The sequence below is a fragment of the Anas acuta genome, chromosome 1 (genome assembly GCF_963932015.1).
Source record: "Anas acuta chromosome 1, bAnaAcu1.1, whole genome shotgun sequence".
Taxonomy (NCBI): Eukaryota; Metazoa; Chordata; class Aves; order Anseriformes; family Anatidae; genus Anas; species Anas acuta.
In genome coordinates this window covers 167,446,124-167,470,964 of record NC_088979.1, presented here as the reverse complement: position 1 = coordinate 167,470,964, position 24,841 = coordinate 167,446,124, and the positions used below count along the sequence as shown (strand labels likewise).

General features: G+C 38.4%; 2 protein-coding genes across 7 annotated transcripts in view; both read left to right on the top strand.

Annotated features, from left to right (window-relative positions):
- Nucleotides 1–13,451, top strand: part of RAB3IP (RAB3A interacting protein) — a 28,788-nt gene extending 15,337 nt beyond the window's left edge. For all 3 annotated transcript variants that reach the window (XM_068669226.1, XM_068669224.1, XM_068669227.1), the window contains 7 exons: nt 1,427–1,504; nt 1,866–2,069; nt 4,750–4,878; nt 7,127–7,239; nt 10,318–10,417; nt 10,509–10,578; nt 13,079–13,451. In XM_068669226.1, coding sequence (XP_068525327.1) covers nt 1,427–1,504; nt 1,866–2,069; nt 4,750–4,878; nt 7,127–7,239; nt 10,318–10,417; nt 10,509–10,578; nt 13,079–13,161 — 777 coding nt within the window. In that variant the 3' untranslated portion in view covers nt 13,162–13,451. The remainder of the gene's footprint in view (nt 1–1,426; nt 1,505–1,865; nt 2,070–4,749; nt 4,879–7,126; nt 7,240–10,317; nt 10,418–10,508; nt 10,579–13,078) is intronic.
- A 2,901-nt stretch (nt 13,452–16,352) lies between these two features.
- Nucleotides 16,353–24,841, top strand: part of MYRFL (myelin regulatory factor like) — a 45,634-nt gene continuing 37,145 nt past the window's right edge. For all 4 annotated transcript variants that reach the window (XM_068669219.1, XM_068669217.1, XM_068669218.1 and 1 more), the window contains exons 1-2: nt 16,353–16,697; nt 23,605–23,695. In XM_068669219.1, the coding sequence (XP_068525320.1) occupies nt 16,652–16,697; nt 23,605–23,695 (137 nt within the window). In that variant the 5' untranslated portion in view covers nt 16,353–16,651. The remainder of the gene's footprint in view (nt 16,698–23,604; nt 23,696–24,841) is intronic.

The window sequence follows — 24,841 nt, the reverse complement described above, 5'->3', positions numbered from 1 at the left end:
ACACCACATTATTAATGATTATTTAATGAGTTTTAATTATTCAGAACTCCCAGCTGTTGTGGGCATGTCACTTGAATTTTATTTTGTGTTGTGATTTCACGAAGAGTCTCTAATAAAACAACGCTAAGGTTTCTTCATTTTTGCACTTGGATCTACAGCCCTTGGATTCATGTTCTGTTCTGAATCCCATTAATTTCATGAGCGTATGGGTGGATATGCTGGAGTTTATATTAATGTAGCCCACTGGAGGATGGAGACTTGTTTTGCACAGCTGGATGTATATATTCCATTATCACCCTGTAATAGCATGGTAACATGCTTTGCTTTTAAAGGTGCATCCCTAAGCAGAAACTGCATGGTCAATGTTAAATGTATTTGTACACATTGTATAGATGTGTATGTGCCCATTCCTGCATGTGTCTGTCACTATTTAAGAGAATTTTATGAACCCATACTACACAGCTGTGTTGAATGACGATGGGAGCCAGATGTTCTGGTGTGATGATGTATGACATTTTTGTTTTATTTATATAGCGTCCAGATATGTGCTAGGCGCTTTACAGATATGAGAAGAATCCTATCCCAAGTAATTTAGTCAGTGGCCCTGATCTTTCAGTTCTTGTTGCCTTCAGTAAGTACCAAATAAGAACAGAAATTTGATCACAGGCATAAATTGCTGGATCAGAGCCTAAACAAATACATTATGCAGACAAAAGGCTTAGAAGTCTGAGGTAAAAAGATATTTTAAAAAAAATCCCAGTCCTTTTATGATTTGTTCATTATTAGCTAAGTCTTGCTTGCTTACTTGGATTGGTTTTTAGTGCTTTTTCTGTTCTACTGAAGAAATGTTTGTTAATCCATAAACTACTTTTAAGCTTTTACTTGAATTTTTTTAATTGATGGTAAGAATTCAGTTCAGTTGTTTGACCAGTTTTTTCATGCAGAAGTTTACAGCTGATTAAAACTGGTTATTCTGGCTAGAAGAAAGGAGAAGTTCTTTTGAATGTGCTGCTGTACCAATGTTGCTTTTGTTGCTACCAGTTAAATTTTTCTATTGGGGGGCCAAGGAACTTCAGTTGTCAGCTCCTGAAATGTGACCAGAGCCTGGTATTCATGACAGGTATTGTTTCTGCTGGAGGGGGGTGGTGGTGGTGGTGGTGGTGGCTGTGGCTGGGAGGAATTTGCTGAGTACCTCTCTCTGGGCTCAAGATCAAGGAGAAGGAACTTGCTGGTGCAGTGATGAATCCAAATGATAGATTTTTGGTATGTAACTATTTAACTTCAGCAGATTGTTGCACAGCTTACAAGTTTTACAAGTAATCTTTGTGAAGCACAAGTATGATACAACTCTGTAGGTTTTTTTTAAACTTGATGTTGGAAATTTATTGAAGCATTCACACTAGCTAAACATTTTTTTTTTTTACAGGAAGCACATAAAATGGTTAAAGAAGCTAATGTCAAACAAGCTGCAGCAGAAAAACAGTTAAAAGAAGCACAGGGAAAAGTGAGTTTTTTCCAACTTGCTTGCTTTGTCTTTTCACATAATTCTAAAACTATAGTGTAAATGATTTAAAAAAAAAAAAAAAGATGTGCATGCATTATTAAAATATATACTGAGTTGTTCTGTGTTGCCTTGACCTGTTCTTAGCTAACACTGATAGATGTAGAATGTTAGAATCTTATCAGATAGCTAGCAAGGTGTGCAAGAAGCCAGTGTTATTAAAATATGCAGTTGCACAGGGATCTGTGTGTTAGTACTGCTGGAAAATGAAATTTTACAGAGGTAATTGGAAATTGTTAAATTATTTAACACATTTGTAGGCTAATATGGTATTTTTGTTTGACTTTCCATTTTTATTTTCAAGATTGATGTCCTTCAGGCTGAAGTAGCAGCATTGAAAACGTTAGTACTGTCTACTTCACCAACATCTCCAACTAAGGAGCTTCAGTCTGGTGTCAAAACTCCTTTTAAGAAAGGGCATGCAAGAAACAAGAGTACAAGTAGTGCTATGGGTGGCAGTCATCAGGACCTTACCATGATGCAGCCAATTGTAAAAGACTGCAAAGAGGTAAGGATTGTCCTCTTTTTGCTAACAAGCAAGTTTTGTTTTTTCTCACAGTGTTTTTTGTCTAGTATATACTAAATCTTGCAATACTGTTTATTGAAGAGATATTTTTGTTAATGAAAGACTTTTTTTATACACATCAGTAGGTGTTGTATAACAACAGTATGACTGGACGACAAGCTCTAGTTGTTTTTTTTTTTTTTTTTAAACAAAGTCCACTGCTGGAAGTTCATTAGCTTTCATAAACTTTTCATAGAAAACTGTTGCAAGAGGAGTCATCATTTTGTAGATCAATAATGGGTGAAAAGGAGTTGGGGGGAGGGAACAGAATCAGTGATAATTTATTAGAGAAGAAGAGAAGAGTTACCACTGGAGTCCCAGAGGGCCTCTGGTTTTATCTGCTCATGCTGTTGAGAATGGGGAGATACTGAGGGAGTAGCTTGGTTCTCAAGTCTTCAGAATCTAGTACTTGAAAGTATCCAAAGAGTTGTGAGAGGGGTCTGTCTCATGATAGTGAATGGGTAGTAGAACAGCAGATGAACTTCAAAATCAATAAATCAAAAGTAATATATCTAGGAGAAAAAAAAAAAAGGCAGTTATAGCAGACATGCAGTTGTGGGCTTGGAATTAGCTACGTGATGCAGGAAAAAAAAATTAAGTGTACTTGTAGATAATTCTCTGAAGGTACCATGTCAGTGTTCAGTGATGGTCAAAGACCCACAGAGGCTTAGGATTTGTTAGGAAAGGAACAAATCCATTTCTGCACACAACTATGACACCTCCATCTCAGAAAGGACATAACAAAAATACAAAGAAGTGTGGCGTGATCAAAGCAATAGAAGCCTGTCTGTCTGTGTAGGGCGACTAGGACTCATTGACACATAGAGCAACAATCTATACAGTCACAAGAGATGGGGAATATGAATGGTGGACAACTATTAATGATTCCCTCTAATGAGAAAGCTCTGGAAACTAAGCTCTGGGTGCCAGCATCCCAGACAACTACTCTCTAGCATTTGGGAATAACCTCAAAGATACCTAGATGTGTCTACTGCTTTTGCTATTGGACCTGTTTTAGGCAAGCTCAATAGCTGCTTGGATCTTAGGTAAGCAAGTAACATCAACTTAGTGTAAATGCTAAATGCGTCAGGTTTATTTTTTTTAATTTTTCAAAGAACTGAAATGTTTCTTTAATGTATTTTACTGTAAAAATAAAACATTAAAATTTTACAAATTGTAGTTACAATTGGCTATTTGATTGCAGGTAATCAAAATTTCAATTTAGGGAAAGTACAAGTAGAGCTAGGGAGCAGATATACACGTAGCAGTGTAGATTGGAAGGGAAGAGCATGAAGCTATTATATTCACTGAGCATTTTTTTCAAGGCAGCTTATTTACAAATTGTAGGTTTGGGTGAATTGAGTTAGATACAGAAAATAACCAATAGTTGCTAAGAAATGCATTATAACTCTTGATTTGTACCGTACACTTCTAAAATAGCATTTTTCTGCTGATACCCCTGATTGTACTCATTTTAAAACCAAACCTAAGGTGGGTTTTAAGGTACGGGAAATGCTTCTTTAGGGAGCAAGTTACACCTATTGAGTTTCACTCGTGGTGGCCTAGCAACCAGAACGTTTATGGACAAGCTTAATTAAGATGGTTGGTCCTGATTGTACCTGAGTGCAAGGCAGGTACTCTAATGGAAAACAAATCTGCAGTCTAACTTTTGTAGATTTTTTTCAAGGGAAAAAAAAAAAAAAAGAATACTTCCTGAAACACATGTAAAGGAACGGTAAAGTGCTGGGAGTTCAGAAAAAGAGTGATGCATGATAAAGAATTAAAGACTGAAAGAGGTTGGTTCTGATCTTCTAAAATGAATTAAAAATCAAAATTGATTTTTAGCATCCATTATTTTCCCTTTTTCACTATCTCATCTACATTATTCGTTTTTAGTATTATAAGACTTTAAAATCACATTTGTTTTTTTAGATGCATTTTATAAAAGCAGTATTAATATTTGTTGGTAGTGTCCAGGGTTTTCTTTAAAATACATTCTCAGATTACTGCTTTTCATCCTCACTCCTTTTTGCACTCTGTTTCTCTCACTGTGGAGTGGAGCGGCAAAGAAGCTCACAGAGGGAACAGCATTGGGATCTGCTTCTCATGTTTCCACTTTTCTGATCTTTTTGTTTGTCTTCTGTGCTTTGACTGCAGTCAGTTTGTTTTTTTTTTTCTCATTCTGCATGACTGCCTGCCATTTCTAGGGGCACTTTTTTACAAGACTATTTCTTCCCTTTGTTGCATCTCATCTTTGGGTTTTATTCCCCTGACCTTCCTGACTGTTCTTTGGCCTGCAGTTTATATGTCTCCATATACCTTTAGGTTTTGGTTTTGGTAAGCCTGTTATCCTACAAAAAAGGGATTTGACAACCAGTTGGAGGGAAAAGGCACTGAAGTCTCTGTCAACAAGAATCTCAAAGCCAGTCTGAGCACGTCAAGTTGGTGTCACATAACTTAGGAAAGTGAATTTAAGGAGGTGTTTGTAGCTGGGGCACAGTAATATTCTCTCAGTGTGATAAGAGACATAGTTTTCAGGCTCATTATTTACCTCTGGATATTGTAAACGATCAATTCTGGTGTGATAATTACAGTACTTGATTTGGGAATCTTTGTGTTTTAGGCTGACCTGTCTTTGTACAATGAATTCAGATCTTGGAAGGACGAACCTACTATGGACAGAACGTGTCCTTTCTTGGACAAAATTTATCGGGAAGATATTTTTCCATGTTTAACCTTCTCAAAAAGTGAGGTAAACAGTTTACATGTTGCCACTGACACTTTTCCTTTAAATATGTTCCATGAAGCTAGCTGACTATTAAAATCTCTTCATATAAAGCTTTACCATTTGTGTTCCATTAGAGTGTGACAGTTTTTAGTGCAGTACCGAAGATTATTCTGGAGTATTGAAATAAATCACTTTTTCTTCAGCATTTGCTATTCCAGGTGTGGCTGCCTTAGGTGGAGATTACCTACACCTTTAGATGGTAATGCTGTCTGGCAGAATCAATGTTTGTAGGAATGGATGGTGGGTTTTCCTCCAGTGTGTCAGAGGTACTGTTTAGGAGAAACAGTGTCCTGTCGCTGACCCTTGTTTATAGAGCGGCACTAGAGCCCAACATAGTTAATTTTGTGGCCCTATTTTCTCTCCCATCAGTCAGAGCAGGTGGAAAGCCAAGTCTGGGTATCTTCTTGAAGAGAGGTTTGAATTTCAAGAATTAGACTTTGGGATTTGAAGTGATTCAGCAGGGACACTTTGGGAATATGGTTTCAGATTAAACAAATGATTTGACTGTGATTTTTCCCATTTCCTGCTTTTCCCAACACAGAGGAAGGAACGGTGTTTTACTCATCCTGGGATTACTGAGGAACTGGTTCCAGCTGCAACTGCTGTACTTATTTGTTGTGAAGCAGCATTTATGGGCTGTAGTTGTAATATCAGTCTCCAGAGGAAAGGAACTTTATTTGTAGATCTTTAATAAAGGAATAACAAATTTTAAAGCCCTCCAACTTGATTTTTTTTAAATAAGATTAAAAGTCTCTGATGGAAAAGGCTGCGTTTTTTTTCAGGATAGTTGTCTGTTTTTATGTGGTGTGTGTACTTTACCCATGTTTTTCATCTGCTGTTACTTTCTGGCCAGAAGCGTGCATGATCTTCTAGTGAATTGTATACCAGTCCATTGTGGTTGGTCTTGAGCATCATATGAAACTCTCCCACTAAAAAGTTTACCTAGTTACTATGGGAATTAAATTACTTCTGCAATATGTGTAAGTAGGCCACCCTGCTGTCTTTCCCAGCAACTTCATTTTTTTTTTCCACCTCGGTAGTGATACAGTCACTGTAGAATCGTGTTTCCTCTTAAGGAAAGAATGAGGCTTCTAGCACTGGTCAGCTATATCAGTCATTGTTTCCAGATGCTGTGCATAGTGACAAACTTCTGTTTTCCTTTGAATAACAGTAAACTACTGTGCAGTTAATAAATTACACATGTATTATGGTTTTGAATAATTGGGAATGCAGTTTTCTGAATAGTTGAAGTATTGCATTATCTCTTTGTAGACTCTTGTGTACAAGTGTAATCTTGTTTTGCATTTGGTAGGTGGTATTGGGAGAGTATTTTGTATGAATTTCTTTCATAGAATTCTATTTTAAAAATATTTAAAGTACAATTGAAAAATATTTCTATTAGTAGCAAGGAATGTGGGCACAAAATCATGTTGAACTGCTAACATAAATAGTACAGTCTTTTAAATCAAGGTAATGGGTATTACTTGTGCATACTTAAACAGTAGTCTTGGGCAAGTGTTGAGTCCAGTCAAGCAAAATGAGCATATTTCTAGTGTGTAACGGTTGTGTGATTATAAATAATAAACAAAGTTCATTTTTTATGTTAATTAAGGTGATGTTTTAACTATGCTAGTGTTCCAAAGTCACAGTAACCTGTTGGCTCTCCCATATGTTGTTCAGTCTTGTTTGAACACCATTCTAAAACCATCTTTGGCTGAAAAAGTGGACTAATATTTACATTTTTTTGGCAAAGTATAGAAGTCATACTGCATCATTTTGTTTTTCCATAGAACATAATAAAATTAGAGCAATTTTTAAAGCAAGCAAAGTTTGTGCCGTATCCACTATCTGACAGAAACACTGCTTGTGCAATTGTACGTGCTATTTGGGCTTATGAGGAATGACTGAATGTACAGTTAGCATAGTAGTCAAGCATAACATTCCGTGCTGTAAAAGCAGTTATCTTGCCTCAGGGAGGACAGGGTTATTTAGAGGACAGAATTTAAACTCAAGCCTGGGAATGGGACCTCTTGTGTATGGCATAGGCAAAATCTCATTTGTAATTGAATTTCTGTTTGAGTTGACTTTTTCAGTTCTGTTTGAATTGACTTTTTCAGTTTTCCTAACTTTACAGAGGCAGAAATGTGTCACTGCTTTGAGGCAATGGTTAACACTGAACTGTTTTTAACTGCTTTCTTAATTTCTCTTGCAGTTGGCCTCAGCTGTTCTGGAAGCTGTGGAAAACAATACTCTGAGCATTGAACCTGTTGGCTTGCAACCTGTTCGATTTGTGAAAGCTTCTGCAGTTGAATGTGGGGGACCAAAGTATGTTAAGCTAACAGACAGAGGGGGAATCTGCACTCATTTGAGATAACTCTTGGATTGAGAGAACTGCTATCAACTGATCACCTCATTGACATTTGTATCTCTTAAACTTGTAAATATTTCTTAAAATCTCAGATTTCAAGATTGCTGTTTCAAAATTTTATGGTGAAAGTAAGCAACTAAACTTAAATGTAAAGGTTTCTCCTAGATTAGCATAAAGATACTTTTCTGTTTGGGAGAGCTGCTTGTAGTCAGTGCATCCTAGGTAAAGTAACATTTACTTCTGTGGAGAAAGACCAGCCTGATACTTAAAAATGAAGTCTTTTCAACTAAGGCTATCACCTGAAAAAATCATAAAAAAAAAAAATAGGTATAGAAGTATTACAGGCTGAATGTCAGACATAAAAGAAATGTTCAACATATGTAGCATAGTGGCAAAGTCAGCTGAGAGACACGAGAGGAGATTTGTAAAGTAAACTGTCTGAATATGAGCAGGAGGAATGTAATGAAGAGGGAATGAAAGTGAGGGTGAGTTTAAACCTAAAGTAAGAAGTGTGGATGAATGACCAGATGGTTCATAAGAAAGTCTGGAATGGTCCTAGAGGAATCTTAAGCAAGACTTGATGTCAGGAACTGATACAGACATTAAGGTAAAGTGGGAGGGACTTGCCTGAGGCACTGGGGCTTTGATGAACTTGGAGAGGAAGGGAAGAGATTTCTGGTGTGCTTTAGTGCATGTCAGGGTTAAGCAAACAAAGCCACTGTTAATACAGAACCTTCCAAATTTTGTGAAAGTATTTCTCTGCTGGACATCTTTTAGACAAGTTAACATTTCTCTGTAATACTTACTTTGGTAGACTCAGGTTTGTGGTAGGAGACTTGCATCAAAATGTTTTCATCTAGCTTAAGATTTTTCTATCTTTTCTCATTGCTACTGTTTTTTAATTCTCACTTTTCCTCATTATTTCTGGGTGGAAGAGAAAATACACTTCAAAGGCAGTTTTAATTTCTCCTTCTAAAGAATCTGTATAAAATGAATATTATGTTTTATGACTTAAGCTAGTAAGGATCAAAGACTACAAAATTCAGGCATTCAGATATTCTTCAGCTTACTACTGTCACCAGAAAATGTGTTCTTTGAGCTGTTACAATCCTCAGTCACAGTGATGGAACTGCTCAAGGGGTGGTGATTTCAAGTCCAAGAGGCACCACTGTGAGCTGCAACAGAGAGTGGGGACAGCAAGAAGCTACTGAAACAAGTTGTGTGGCATTAAAGAGCAATTGGCAAACTAGTCTAAAATTGTTGTGGTTCAAGCAACTTTCCTGCATCTTGATAAAGGACTCAAAGAGGGCACTTGTTTGCATCAGTCAAAAGTTTAGTGAGAGTTCTAACCTTTTTTTCTCCAATGTGATCCAGACTAATTGGCTGGGCATAGGTTAATATTTTGAACGGTCCATGTGCAAACTGTACGTTAGTTACTTTAGATGTGTGAAGTCTATTTTTTTCGTGCTTTTCCCACTGTCACATAGTGACAAACACTTCTATGTTACTGCTTGTAGTTAAGTAAGAGGTGAGGAATGTGCAGTATTTAAGCCTAATTTTGCAGCAAATGTGCTTTGTCTTAAATATTACTGGCACCGAATGGGAAACAGCTGTTTTGGTTTTTACTTAATCAGGGTAGCAGTTCCGCAGTTTCATGTTTTCTATTTTAAATGGTGAAAATCACTATTTTTATTGAAACCACGTTCTTTAATAGGTAGCGTAACGTAGACAAGCAGTGTAAATAAATAGTAATGACAATTAGAATAATGCTCCTAAAGGAATTCTTTTTATTGTACAATCGCCTGGAGGATAGAGGGAACAGATGCATAAAATAGCAGGTAATAAATTGCTTAACAGCAAAACAAGGAATGGAGGTCAGGGAGCTGTGATAATAGCGAAGAAAGGTTCTCGACATACAAAAGTTATTGAACAGTGCCTGTGCTGGTGTGTAGGAAGTATTGCCTTAACAAAAGGCAGCTGGGTTTCCCCACAGGATCCGAGTAATTGTCCCCATGGGGAACAAAGCAGTAAGCTGTACAGAGCAGAACTCAGCCATTAGTAGTAGCTGTCATGCCAGCGTTTAACCTGGTGTGATGGAAGATAACGTATAGAAGGTGGTTCTGTTGCCAGAAGGGAAAAAAGGGCTCTGTTTTCTTAGCATTAAAAATCTGTTTGTCTGCTCACAAAGGCTTGGCTGTAATTGTGATCAGCTTGCTTCAGCCACTGTAGTATTTCTTGGATCAATGGACTTCTGTCAGGCCTCATAAATTACTGTGGAAAATCACATACAGTCTTCAGTTTTCTCCTGTCTTGCATGATTTTGTGGGCCAGCTGCAGACTATCTAAAAGGGCCTCTGGGCCACTGTTTAGAACTGTAGAAGCTTAATAATTTTTGTTTCACTTTTGAAAGGCTGCTGCTTCTTATGCTCCCTAATTTCATGAGATAGAAATGGAAGGGAGAAGAGCCAGCAGCTTTCAAAATCAATGAAACAGCAGATGCCATGACAACCCAGTTCATCTGAGATACCGCAATATAGAAATTCCAAGTAAATCACATTCCTGGGGTATTTGCATAGTATTACTAGCAGTTTCTTCAAGAGATGTAAAACTTTAGAAAAATAGGCCTGAATTTTTTTCTGACGTGCAACATCAACTAGAAATCTATTAAAAAAAAATCTGTTTAATTGTTGGAATCGATGATTTAAACCAAGTTTATTTCACACATAAGGAGTTAAGGAGTTCCCATTGTTCATGTTTGACAGTCTGGAACTAGCGAATGTGGAAGTACCTGACCAAAGCTGACAAAAGATTTAAAAATCAGGAATATATCACGATGCACTGGTGTTGAAACAAAATTAGTCCTTGTCAAGCTAAAATAGTTGACATCATTTTAAAGTTACAATTATTACATAAAGGCAGAGAGTTGAGTATCTGAACTAATACAAAGTAATTACATTAACGCTTTAATTACATGTGGGTGTTAGACATTAATGTCGGATTTATTTATTAAATTACGTGAATGTTATATTTTGTAGGAAATGTGCTCTCAGTGGACAAAGCAAGTCGTGCAAGCATAGAATCAAATTAGGAGATTCAAGCAGCTACTACTACATTTCTCCTTTTTGTCGTTACAGGGTAAGAAATTTAGCATGATTTAATTTTGAGCAGTATTTTTTCCATAACATTATACGAAATATTAACCACTATTTTTATTATATTGTCTCAGATCACTTCTGTGTGCAACTTCTTTACATATATCCGATATATACAGCAAGGACTGTTGAAACAGCAAGATGGTGAGTAGCAAGTCGTGATTTACTTGTATAAACATGGAATTTATATAGTGCATGTGGCTAAAACTTGCTGTTGATTTTAGTTATGAGAACTTGGTGATACCTACCCTCCCATGAAATTAGAAAGAAAAAACAGTGCTTTTTAGTCCATTTAAAAAATCAGATTATTAAGGAAGAAATTTCATTTAAAATTCTGTGACAAGGGGAGTTAAGCGACGATTTTTCTATACTGTATTGAAAAATTAAGGCTCTTTCACAAAGTGTGGAAATATGACCTTTTCTCACTGTACATTGTTTTATTCTTCCAGTTATATTGTTTTGTTCTTGTTCAAGCTTGAATACAGCCTGTTTTTTTGTTCCAACACATTGAATAACCTGTGTAATTTCACTCAAAAAAAAATAAAAGTGTTGCATTGGTTAGAGAGACCAGAAAATCTTCAGTTGGTTTGATCTGGATTCTTTGTTCGCTTTGTGAATTGGCACATCTTACATCTTTTCTCATTTTGTACGCTGAGGACTGACAGGGATGACAATGTTTTTTGGTTATTTTTTTAAAGAAACAACAACAAAAAGCAGGAAATTAGGCTGTAATTGTTTATCTGAATGCAGCTGAAAACTACGCACTTGGTCTTTGATGTGGCATTGCAAGGTCTCTTGATTAAGACTCTGTTCATAAATGTAGCTGCTAATGTAAGGCTTCATTTCTCACTGCACCTCTCTCATCCACAACCCAAAAGGGAAATGCGTTTTTACTGCTGTTGCTTCAGGCTGTTTATTTTTCCCCACCAGAGTTACCTGGCTGCTTTGTTCCTGCCAAGATAGCATATCCAACAGCTGCCTATTGAAACTCTTATCTGGGCAGTGAATCGGAAATTTGCTTAACTGGGCTATTTGGTTTCAGTATGTCTGTATAAATGTAGATGGCTATGAACGTGTATATGCTGTATGGCTGGATTTTAGAAACACTCTGTGTATTTTCATCTATACTCATCTCTTCTGATATACCCCACTTTGAAGAGCTCAGGACTTCAGTAAAACCAAAATCCCATATCTAACTTGAAGTATTCCTGAGATGACAGACTGTTCATTACCCAAGCAGTGCTATTTACTTTAATTTCTAAAGGGGTTTATTTTCATTGAATTGACCAAAAAAGCTACGTATTCTGTATACAAAATTATTTTTAACAAAAGTTTCAGAAAGTGGGAATTGTTACTGAATTACTGTCATTGGCAAAGGCCTTGAAAACGCGTCATTTTAAGATGTAATCTGGTTTATATTTAAAGGCTTTTACTTTCCACAAAAGGACTGTGGCTGTTTAACAACCAATGGGCAGCTCAGCTCCACCGTGCTGTTCTTTCTCTCTCTCCTTCTTCTCAGATGAACAGGGAGAGGAAATGTGATGGGGGGAAAAAAGCAAAAGATGCAGGTTGAGCAGTTTAATTACAGGAAAAGGATTAAAAAAAAAAAGTTAGCTCCTTCCCAGTAAGACCCAGTACAAAGACATATATAGCTTCAACTAAATATTGTTTACCTCATTATTAATGAGATAAAGAAATTGACTTAGTGTTTTATCCATCAAAATGTTTTCAGCATCATCAGAATTACTTATTTTTCACAAGTAACAAAAAATTGGGCTTGGTTTTTCAGATCAGTTGTCATCTTTACCATTAAAAAATCTCGCATTTGTATCTTTATGTAAATACTCCAACAACATCTCTAGAAGAATGTGGGCACTCCTAATTGCCCTCATTGTTCATATTTCTTCTGCTAAACCATATCATTTTTGAGACGGAGTTCACTTCTGCAAAAATGCTTTTTGAAATATGGTACAGGAGACCTTGACCTCAGGTTAATAACCTTTGTATTCAGTCTACATCATAATCTTGACTGCATGGAAATAATTTTTGTCTGGAATAATTATATACTCAATTATTTTGATTTGTGTTGCAATTAGGTTTAACAGTATAAGGTATGCACCAGGCTCATCATGTTTGGCAAAATACAGATAAAATTAAAAAAAAAAAGTCTTTCCTCCCTAATTCATTGCTGCTGTCAGATTTCTGATAGGGAAAAACAAAAGAAGGAGGAAGAAGGATCGAATGGAAAAATTACAACAAAATTATAGGTTTTGTGATGAAACAATTTTTACTTAGTCAACAAGTTCTACTTCTTTCGTTTTGCGGTCTTTTAATTATACAGAAAAATGAATCAGTGGAAAGGACAATTATATTGAGAAACTGTAATTAATTAAAGCTGAAAAGAAGTACTGATGTAGTTTTGTTCCCCAATTAAAAAAAAAATCTGAAATTTAGTCTTTTAATTGGGCTGTCTCTTAGAATTTTCAAAATATTTTTTTTTCCAAAAACAATCACAAATAGCGCTCACATTTTAATCCTGGTTTCACTAGGTGTTTGTTACTTCTTAAGTTTCCTTAAACTGAGGCAATGTGTATATTTCAGTTAAAATATTAACTCGCGTTAATGACGTTTTTATATGTTTCAGTGGATCAGATGTTCTGGGAAGTTATGCAGCTGAGAAGAGAGATGTCACTAGCAAAACTTGGCTACTACAAGGAAGAACTCTAAATCTTTTTACTCTTGCGCATGCATGAACTTCATTTAATATACATAACTCTAAAATTTCGGAATCTTTTTTTGTCACTTGATATTTATTTCCACAAAGTGGGTCCAAGATCTTTCTCCTTTTGCAGATTGCACTAAGAAGTACTGTGATTGTTTTAAACTGACCTATGCTGTATATGCGTACATAATATCTAGTTGAACAAATGTGGTAAGCACTTGCAGGTGTATTAGTGATTGTAATTTACATTAAAAAACAAAACTTCTGATTAAATAAATGTTAGTCTGAAGCAGAATCGGTTGTCTGTTCTTTGTGATGCAGAATGTTGTGAACCTCCCTGGAAAGCTAAGTAATTCCAAACTGACACTGAGGTGGTTTTATGATGAAGGCATGAATGTCTGGTATTTTCCTCAGTGTAGTGTTTAGATGCATGTATGTATCTTCTATATGTATGTATGCCGATACAGTTAACAGACAATTAGGAGAACTTGATATTCTTATAAGTGCTGCTTTCCTATATTTTTTTTTTTGTTTTTAAAGCAATAGAAGAGAATTGTGTACTGTGAAGAGTCAGCAGCATAATTGGGCTGTCCTCTCTCACTAAAGTAGGATGCTTTTCAGACATCAAGGAACAGTGAAGTTTCCTCGGTCCCTCTTTGGCTCTTATTTAGACAAGTTTGAAATCTGGCCTGACTCCTATCTGACTACTAAAAACTTTTCTTTCCCTCTAATTTGCTCTCATTAGAGTTTTAAACAAATTAAAAAAAAAAAAAAAAGATTCTTCTACTTTTTTGAAATTTCCAATTTCTCTGTTTTATACATCAGTTTGCCATAGCTGTCTTTATACCTGCAAAACATCTATTCTATGAGTTTTGTTAGCATATTGATAGTAATTTACACGAAACATTAGTTGTCAGTCCATAGCACTTTGTCTGCTGCTCCTTGGTTGTCATGCTCAAGCGGGGGCTGCCCACAGGCAGCAGCTCCCCAAGACCTGCTCCCACATGGCTCCGTACCACAGGGTCCATCCCCCAGGAGCAAACTGCTCCAGCACGGGTCCCCCACGGGTGGGCGGCAGCTCCCCCCAGACCCCTGCTCCTGCGTGGGCTCCTCTCCACGGGCTGCAGCTCCGGCCTGGGGCCTGCTCCTGTGGGGGCTCTCCATGGGCCACAGCCTCCTCCAGACCACATCCACCTGCTCCAACGGGGGCTCCTCCACCCATGGGGGGGCTGCAGCGTGGAGATCTGCTCCGTGTGGGACCCATGGGCTGCAGGGGGACAGCCTGCTCCACCAGGGGCCTCTCCACAGGCTGCAGGGGAACTGCTGCTGCCTGCCTGGAGCACCTCCTGCCCTCCTGCTGCACTGACCTGGGGGCTGCAGGGCTGCTTCACTTTTTCTTACTCCTCACTCCAGCTGCTGTTGTACACTTTTCTTGAGGAAAAAGTTTTTCCTTTCTTACAGAGGCTCAACCAGAGTCACTCAGTGGCTTGGCTCTGGGCAGAGGCAGGGCCCTTTGGAGCCGGCTGAAACTGGCCCTTATCTAACATGGGGCAGCTGCTGGACTTTTCTCACTTAGGTCACCCCTGCAGCCTGCCAAAAAACCTTGCCACGTAAACCCATAGCAGGTAGACTTGTTATATAAAAGCCCTTTTGGAAAAACACTGGGTCTTGATCATGATAACCATTTATGCAGTTAAAGCAGTGGCCGGTGAAGGGGCAAAAACATAAAATGGAAGCTTATGGAAGTTCTCTAAAAAGAAGCATCTCGTCTTAAAGGTTACAGATTTCTTCTGTTTGATGCCAAGCAAAAATAACATTTTTTTTCATCACTTTCTTACTGGAATGTGTTGTCCTCACCCTTTTTTAAAAAATAAATAGAATGAAGAGCAAAATTTAATACCATATTTGTGTTGTGTGCACAGATAAGTGCCTGAAAATGCTTTGCTAGTGTTAGCATCAACCAGGCATTTCCATATCAAGATTAAAACAAACAACCGGGCCCAAATCTTTTACTAGTAATCGACTATGTCCAGCCCAGGCAATTTCAGTCTTAAATATTTTTTGTCAATCTCCTATCACTGAGTAGATACTACTACTGGTTCCTGCTGTAGAAACATGGAAGAGTTCTAGCCTCAGCTGTTAGGAACAGGTTGTTTCTTAGGTTGGTTAAGCTAAGGAACCTGGTTTCATTCAGTCTTAGAAAACAAATTGTATTTGTTGACTCAGAAATGCTTCCTAAATGATTGCTAATACTTAGTTTACATAAAGATATCAAACTGTTTCCAGGATTATCTAATAGTAGTTAAATGATAGTTTGTAGCTGCTGTTATTCTGACTTAATAATCCTTTACAAATGTTGCTCATTTAAGCAAACAAGTCAAAGATTTTTTTCTATACATGATAGCGTCAAGACAAAATGTATCTAAAATTTATTATACAAGAGGCTATTTTCTTGTACTAGGGACTACAAAGATGTACCGCTTAGGTGGTAATGGTTGTTTGGCTTGATTGCATCGATTAGTTTGCTTCTGTTTTCACATTTTGTTCCCTAAATTATTTTCTATATCTTTAATATAAGCTATCTATCACGAGAAACCCATGCCACTATGAGTGTCTGGGCTTGTAACAACTGCACAACAGTTACTTGCCTGGTGAATGCAACTACTTTAGAAAATGGCCTTATTCCACATTTCTTGACTTCATTGAAGCTTTTGTTTATAACCAAATGTCTCTTACAGATACCTACTCAAAATACCTGAATATTTTTTTCTCCTCTTTGCTTATGGATGACACAACAGGGGCAATCTTCGGTATGCAAAGGCCAAGTGAGAGAAAGTGAAAGTTTGCTGCTGGCCTTAAATACGTTAGTTGAATGCGTAGCCTTCCCATAGGCTTTTCAAAACTACCTGGAACAAACAACTTCATCTGTAATTTAATAATGTAAAAGGTCTGCTTCTCTATAAGGAAACTGTGCTGCCAGACAACGATTTTTTTAGAGCAGTTGGATAGCCTGGCGCTCAGCTGCTTAGATGGGATGGTGCGTATGGTGAAACCGCCGATGGCCCTGCACTTACAGCTATCGGAGCGCTTGGTCTTTCACCAATACTTATAATTGCATCACCTGTGTGAAAGTACAGAGACAAGACAAGTAATTTTTATTGCTGCATTTTTTGCGCATGTGTGATTGTGATTAGGATTGGGACCAAAGGTCCCTAATATGAGAACACTAAGCATACTAAACTGAGGAGAGCACATCGCCTTCACCTTGCCTCAAAAGTCCTACTAAATGTTTCTTTACATGTAGCAGGGTTAAAATATATCCCAGATGCTAGTTAGGAAGGAATGAGAGTAGCCGGGATGAAGTCAGCTGAAACCTCTGACAAAAGCACGATGTGCTCCTTCATGCATTTGTGATCACCTGGAAGAGAAACAGCGCGTTTTGCTCAGCCGGACTCTTCGGGCAGCAGGAAAGCAAAACGCTTCTCCTGGCTTGTCATGGATGTGGTGGGAGAAAATGAAGCTCTGCAGCAGTTCTTTGAAGGTAAGAGTAGTTTTAAGGGATTGTCTTAACAATTTGTTGTGGCAGCAAAAATACAGCAACTGTTTGGGATTGATTGAAGACAAGACGAAGAACAAAAGCCCCGAAACAGAAGAAACTCTATTTATACAAAAGTATCATTTAATGCAACACCAAAAAGAAACAGTACAAGTGGTGTAGATGCACTGCAGTGTGTTTTTCTTGGTATTTTGGGGAGAGTAACAAGGAAAGGTGGATCCTGTGGTACGGTGCTGGGAACTGTCAGGAAGAAAACCAGGAAGTGGCCGAGGTCTCCTCGCCACTTATCCCTTCTGCAGCCCTAGTGATTTTCATGAGGCTGGGGAGCTCCCAGCCTCATGATGAGCTCTAACTGATCAAGTCAGGTTGCTGAGGGTTTTCTTTCCACTCAGAATTCCTCTGAAGCTATTTGATTGTAATTGGATCTGAGAAATTAAAAGCCAATATTTTTGTTTGGTTGTCTGGGATCTGTCCTTATGCCTTTTTCCCAAAGTCATTTGACACTCAGGCAGCACCCATCAGTCTTGCCTCTCTTACCACAAAGTTTGCTTTCTATCACATTCCTTAATAAAACTGCATCGCAGGCCCTGCCATAACATTACTCAAAATAGCTGTTAAAAGGCTTACATATTTTTCACTATCTAAATCTTATTTTTTTTACTTCGATTTTCACTTTGTCTCTTTTTTTTTTTTTTTAAAATATATTAACTTTTCAAATAGAAAGCTTCTCTTTCTATATATTCACTTCCTTCTCCTACCTGCGCAGGTATTCTCCATCTGTTACCAGTCTTAATTAAAACTATCCTTTCTATTTGGCTAAAATGGTCAACATTTGTTTCCCAGCGTTTAATTTCTGTTAAATATTTTTTAAAAAGTAGAATTTAAATAATTTTTAAATTGAAATTTAAATTTATTTTTAAAATTCAAATCTAAAAGAGAATTAAAATTTATGTATTTATTTATTTTTGGCTTTCACCAGGTGAAAAGTGACAGCTCTAACTTTTGACTTTGATTTCAGTTTAGGAAATGAAGGTCTGCCTGCATTCCTCAAAGAATTGTTTTTAAGGCAAAAAATTTAAATCAGTGAACCACAATCTAGGGCTGCTAGCAGACAAATGTGTTGTTTATGGATATTACAAAATCCATGCCATGTTTCCTAAGTTCACTTTAAGTCGCAGAGATCAAAAACTAATTAACTTGGTTTTGCTTTCAGCAAAATATTTGTTTTTATCAAGCTATTTGTTCAAGTACTGTACTACATAGCTGTTAAATACTCAAAATAGTGTTGGATATGAATTACATAAAAAGCTGATCACCAGAAAACTTTTTAAGAAGTTCCTTGGGAAATGGCTTTCTGGGAAGTGCGGGCTGGGTTTGGTTGACTTCTGTGACGATACTATGATGGTAGAAAATATATCAGGGATTTTAGCTGTGCGAGCTGTTTAGCTAGAATTACTAATTGTAATTGTACTAATTGTAATTCTAGAATGACTAATTTAACTCTCTTTAGAAGGTAGTTAGGTAGAACATCTGTACGGTGTGAGGGAGGAGGGGGGGGAGAGAGAGAGGAGCCCTGTCAATTCAATTTAATCACGGAAAAAATGAAACATTTTGGAAAGTCATGTTCCTTTAATAATATCGTGTGGTTCTGCTGTGTAGAACTAGAATTTGACAAAGGTCTGCTAAGGTGATGCAACATGAGGGGATGACATTTGTTTCACTGTCTGGACACTGACACTGGATGTATGGCAAGGCTACAGAAGCTAATCACTCTTGCTTTCAATATGTAGGTAGCTAGACACCTCTTGCTGTTAAACCACAGGTAAATTTGAAAAGGGAGCAGGCTGATTTAAAGGATGGCTTGCAGTCTTTTCTTTTTCACTCCGCTGAAAGTAAGGCCAGCTTTGACTGCTTCTTTCCAACTTAGCAGTATGGCTGGTGGTTTGGCTTTAGAATGCTTCCAAATGAGACAAGAGCAATAAACTGCTAAGTCTGATTTAGTGGCCTCTGAGATTAGTCATAGCAGCTGGAACATTGTCTTTCAAGGCTACAAAACAGCTGAGTCTTGCAATATCAAGTTTCAAATGCTGCCGCTGAGGAAGTCTCTGATTCATCAGTACTTCAGCTTTGGCTTCCAAATGGATCAGCTGGCAACTAAGCACATTTAAAATGTTTTGCAGGATTATTTGAAATTCATGAGCAAAAAAGAATCCCACTTCCCCTGTTGCTTTAGTTCCTAACAGCGCATACATGTTCTGACACTCATTATAAGATCAACTCGCATTTGCAGTATTGAGAAGGACAGCCTGAAGAAGTTTTCAAGGAAAATGAGATAATGTAACGATTGTTTTTCCTGTAAATCACTACTTTCAATAATCAATAGATCTTAGATTAGATGTGGCTCTAGCTGGGACTTGACCTGTCTTTTTCTCATTCAAGAAAATGGCTTTTCTCTTGTGGTGTGGCTGTTCTGAAAGTTTTCTGTCTCGTTTCATTCCTCTCACACTAGATACTTGATCTTTGATTTCTCTTGAAATAAATACTTTTATTATTAAAATATTTAGATTTTTGAATCAGTAACTTCCTATTTGTCAAAGGGAGGCCAGAGCTCCCCAGTTTTTCTGCGTGTCCATCTGTAGCCGAGCAATCTATTCTTGCTGATGTTACCAATAGGTTGAGACACAGAATGAAGGCCAAAGTAGTTGTGCTGTTAAATTCAGCTTTCTCCTGTTTTGCTGTTGTTAAAAGCTACGTTCAGGTGTCTGAGATGTGTGTTTGGCCTCAGTGCCCTCTGTGAAGAAGTCTCCTAACAGTGGAATCACCACCTCTCTTTATACTCATGCTCCTGCGTGGATAACACTGAATCTATCTGAATTAAGCCACAGAACAAACCTGCCATTAAACATGAAACACGTAAAAAAAACAAAGGCCTCTCCTACCATTTTAAGGATGAAAGATTGAAACAGGAGTAAAAGATAACTTGACAACTTAAAAGGACTCACTGTGAGATTTCTGTTTCTCTGGAAAATGTTGGTATTTGGGGGAAAAGCCACCTAACATGACACGAGCTCACTTCTTACCTGTTGGAGTGTTGCAGATCTTCCTGCCGTTGAATAACTGTGGTCTGTGGAATATTCCCACAGGTTGCAGTGCCATCAGAAAGAAGCTGTTTTGCCCTTAACCCTTTTCTGCTCATTGCTGCCATGTGCCCGAGGTCCGTGTCCTTTGCCCTGATGGCTGAGCATCTTCTATCAGTGACTCCAGTCTGTTCCAGTCAAAATGAACAGGATGATCTTCAGTAATTTAAATAGTGAGCAATACTTGGGATCCTTTTAGCATGAAGGAAGTTAAGGAATTATCAGCCCCCTGAGTAAGACTTACCTTATTGCAAGACTTAACTTAATGAAGCTCAGCTGGACTTTTCACTGAGCTTTTATAGTGGCCCATAAAGTGTTTTAGTGGTACAGTATCTCCAGATGAATATTAGTTATTAATTCCAAGAAAACATTTCCTTCAAGGTGCAAGGCTTTGTAACAAGCTTTATGAATTTGTCCTTCACAAGGCAAGTAATACTTGGCATTGATCGTGTTTTATGAGCCACTTACACATCTCCAGCTGTATTTAAGGATTGTCCCCTGATGGAATAGCTGAGGTTTTGACACAATTCTTACAACAAATAGCTGGAGTTGGCTGGAAACTTCCTGGCATATCTCTTTTAATGTCAAGTAATGATCAGTTTAGTATTCATGTGGAAAGCGGCGACCATGCTTCATGCCAAATTCAGACCTGTGTGTGACTTTCTCTGGAACAAGCGACTCCAGGAAGGACATAAAAAGAACCACAAGGAGTTTCTGGTTCTGTGCCCCCCATCCTTCACTTTGCATTAGATACTAGTGAAAAGGAGACAACTGATTTAAATGCAGTAAGGCTCTGCGAGGAAATGCTGAGAGAATTAACCAAGGCAGGAGATTGAGGGATTGAGACTGCAGCTGTTGGCTTCAGGAGCGGACAGGGGAAACTGTGACTGGAGCCTCCTGGCTGGAGGAAAGGAGGTGTCTGCCAAAAAGAGATGTATGAACCAAATCACTGTCAGACAGGGAGGAAGGACAGAGATCAGCCTACTCTGGGGTGCAAGTGGCTGGAAATAGGAGCAGGCTAGCAGGGAATGGACAGGGAAACAGAAGGCAGTGCTAGAAGAGAAGTTTGGGACTTCAGATCAAAAGGGACAGAGCAACAGAATATCTGTCTGATATTTGATGGAGAAATGGTCAAAATACAGTCCTATGCTGCCCCTGACTGCAGTCTGTTCTGTGAGCAGCCCTGTGTGAAGCCCCAGTGACCATATTGCCTTGCCTTTGCATTTCCCCTTGCCCCTCACTGGCTCCAGCTTATTTCTGCTGGTTCCTGGAGGAGCTGGCAGTCCTCTGCACAGTGACACGAGTCACCCAGTGCGGACGCTTCCCAGAGGATGGCTGGGCAGCCTGCGCTGTGGAGTGTGGCCTGGGAGCAGAGATCCTTGTGTGCCTGCTGATAAGGGCTGCTGATGCTGCACATCCCCTGGCAGCACTGAGCCAGGCATGTGGTTTTGTGCAGGAAGCTGAATGTTCACAGGGGCCTCTCAGCAGAGCTTATCTGTGTATACACACAGCTCTCTGCCCTCCTAGTGGCTTTGGGTAACTGGCTTGCACACTACCAGGGAGCAACAAGAACAGTAAATAAACTCCCAGTCAAAGTGTCAGTGTGCTTTATCATCCCCAAGCCCGTATCTTTCAAGGGCCTACCATGTTTCAAAGCCTGTGAAATGGATGCCAGTGTTTTAAATACATTTGCATATGATCCAGCAGCTCCTCCTCTGCTGAAACATGCCAGTGCAAGCACTGGCTGGCACAGAAAAGGAAAGTACATGCAGAAAGAAAGAAAAAAAGATGGTTATTAGAGTTAAGGTCTACAGGACTACAGCCAAATGTAGTGTGGCTCTTCTGTGTATCAGCATCACGAAATTCCTTAGTGGTGGGCTGTCTTCCTGATGTGCTTCCTTCCTCCCCCAGCACAGAGTTACTTATTCCTTCCTTCTCCTCCTACCCATTTAACTGTTAGTGCAAAATGTAGAGGTTAAGAGGGAATGGTGCATATTGCTGTTGTTGTCGCTGAGCAGGAGGGCTAATCTCCGGACTGTGGGATGCCCCTATCAAAGACCCTGTCCGTTTTTGTTTCAGAGCTGCACTTCAAAAGAGTTTGTTTCTGATCTTGGTCAAAATAAAGCAATTCTTGGTTTTGTGGAACAGGAAAAAACACATTAGTAACAGGACTGTTTCATTATGCATGAGGGCCAGGCTACTTGAACAGGAGGTCAAGTTTTAGGGAGGTTGTTGAAGAAAGCCAGGCCCCTGTGTACTTTCAAGCTGGTTTTGCAAAGTGCTTTGTTTGCTACTACGTCAAGACTTACCATATTACAATGTTGCTGAGGCAAGTAAGTCTGCTACACCTATTGAATCTGCTCCTCTCTGAGGTGTGGAGAAGCAGCTTTGTATACAATGCTGGTAGGTTTGGATGTAAAAACCTACCAGCACACCTGCAAGCTGCAATCTCACGGTGAACGGCAGCTAGAATTCAGCCTGTAGCACCAATAAGCAAACCTAGATTCCCCTGTGCTCACAAAGCTATTTTGGAAACATTTGTTAGCAACTTGAATTTATGTCGTAAGACACACACACACACACACAGGGGAATTCCTGTGCAAGGTGGTCAGAGCGGGTATCAGATGCTGCTTGCAGTTAAGCAATGTCTAAACGCTGGATCAAGAAAGAACCACATGAGGCAGAGACAACAGAAAAAAAGAGAAGAAACCTTAGGACTTCTATGATTTTGGTGTCAGCCACTTGGGGCTGAGACACGCAGCTCTCGATTTACAGGCTACTCCACTTTATCCTGTGTAGTAGTGGGATAGGGCCATCCAGCTCCAGTGGCTGACTGGAGCAAGCAGTAACTTAAACTCCCTTATCTTGCTTGCTTTCTGACTGGACACACCTGTGTTTATAGAAGGCTTGCTGGAAAGCTGGGGAGCCTGCGCAGTAGTTTTGTTTGTTTTTCTTTTCTTTAAGGGGAGGTCCGTCTGACTTGCTTGACTTGCTAGGAAAGAACTCATGAATTCCACAGACTTTATAATCATAAAATCTGTTTATAGCCTTCAGTAACTAAGCAGCAAAGGACAAAGTACTCAACCTTTCTGCTCATTAACACATTTAACATATTATTGGGCTGGTTTTTGTTTGTTTATTTGTTTGTTTGTTTGTTTGTTTTCTAGGTAAATGATAAAAAGCCATCAATTCCTTTAACATTTCTAAAGCTTTATTTCTGCTTCTTTAATCTAAGTTCAGGACAATGGATTTTTAAATTATTTTAGAATAGCTTAAAACTATTAGAAATTCACTGGAGTACCAATGCAGAAAGTGGATCTCTGTGAGACAACATCTGAGCTTTGACTCAATCACCTGTTTTGATCCCAACATAAAAGCATATGAAGTTATCTTCAGAACCCATTTTTTTTTTCCAGTTGCAGATGGGAGCCCCTCATTCTCTTGCTGTGATAATTCAGTGAAGCCTGACTGAGAAATACGAACTGGTGTTTTCCTGGTGCTGCTCCATCATCTCCATCCTCACCTGTATGCTCTCTTTTGCTCTGCGTTTCCTGTCATCTTTTCTCCCCAAAGTGACTATATTTCTAAACAAAAGGGTAACCCATATATCACACATGAGATTTGCACCTCTGTTAGGACAGGACTGATTTGGTTTTCCTTGTGCATGACATTGGGCAACGTTATTTAGTCTAAAGTACTGATGACTGTACAAATTTCACTCTCAGAATCTGTCTTCTTGACATCTTTAATTATAGGGCAAGATGTCCACAGAGCCTTGGAGGACCCCATGGTGGATACAAGTATGCTGGAAGAATTCATCAGTAGTGACTTAGAGTTTGGAACTTTGTAAGTATTAGAGCAGCAAATTATTATTTTTTTTTTTCAGTAGCACATTCATAAAATCTGAATGCAACAGTCAGACCTGAAATCTCTGAATTTCAATAGGACTGTGGTGTGCTTATTTACTTACTTGAAACTGCGTAAGTACTGGAAATATAAATTGCAGATAGTAATGGAAATATGGTGGTCTTGTAGTTCAACAGAATGAATATGATGATGTCCGGGATAATTCACAACTGTTATACTAATTATGGCCTTAAATGCAAAGCTGTTATTTTTTAATATAACTAAGTGCTGCTTTAGTGTTAACGTTCAGAATAAATGATGTAAATGAGATTAATGTATAATAAATTGAGAGACTAATGTAAACGTCCATGTCTGAGGGGAACAGGTCTACTCTTTTCATCCTAATGATTTCCTCAGAACAAAGAAGCTGTCCATTAATCTTTTCTGAGACTTGTTTTCAGAGTTACAAAGGCTACATAATGCGAAGGGTCATGGTTAAGGGTGGAAAGTTATGCAATGCAGGTCTATCAAGACTTCAAACCCAAATCTTTCATCTAGACAGCTGTCATATGATTGTTAAATGTAAAATATGATTAATGGGCTGACACTTGCCAAGAGCAAAGCAAAAGTGGATGTTTTTACAGTAATTAAATGGCTCACAGGACCTTTCACTCTGTACATACTTGGCATTGCACATATTTACTTACAGTGGGCTAAATAGGCTTCTACCTGCTCTAAATCATGAATAATGACTTGATTTTCTCACTGGCCACACTCATAACAGAAGAATGAAGAGGCTGCTGCATATAAATACTCATAACTTTTATTCTTAGCATGACTAAACATGTATCAGATTCAACAGATTATCAAACTCCTTTAAGACAACTTTAAAGTGCAACTGTTGCCTTTGTACACAAAAACATATAGCAGTAATATATATGTACATATCTGGTATCATGTAGCTTAGGTACATTACGTGGACATTATAGCTGCAGTGCTAAGCATGAGCAAACACAATGACATAATCTGTTTAAAAGTGCTTCAAAGCAGTGTTTGAGCCTACAATTTATAGGAATGCCTGAAAGGGTTAGGAGCCAATTTCTGAACCTCCATCATCCCTAATGCAATTGAGGAACCCTTATATGT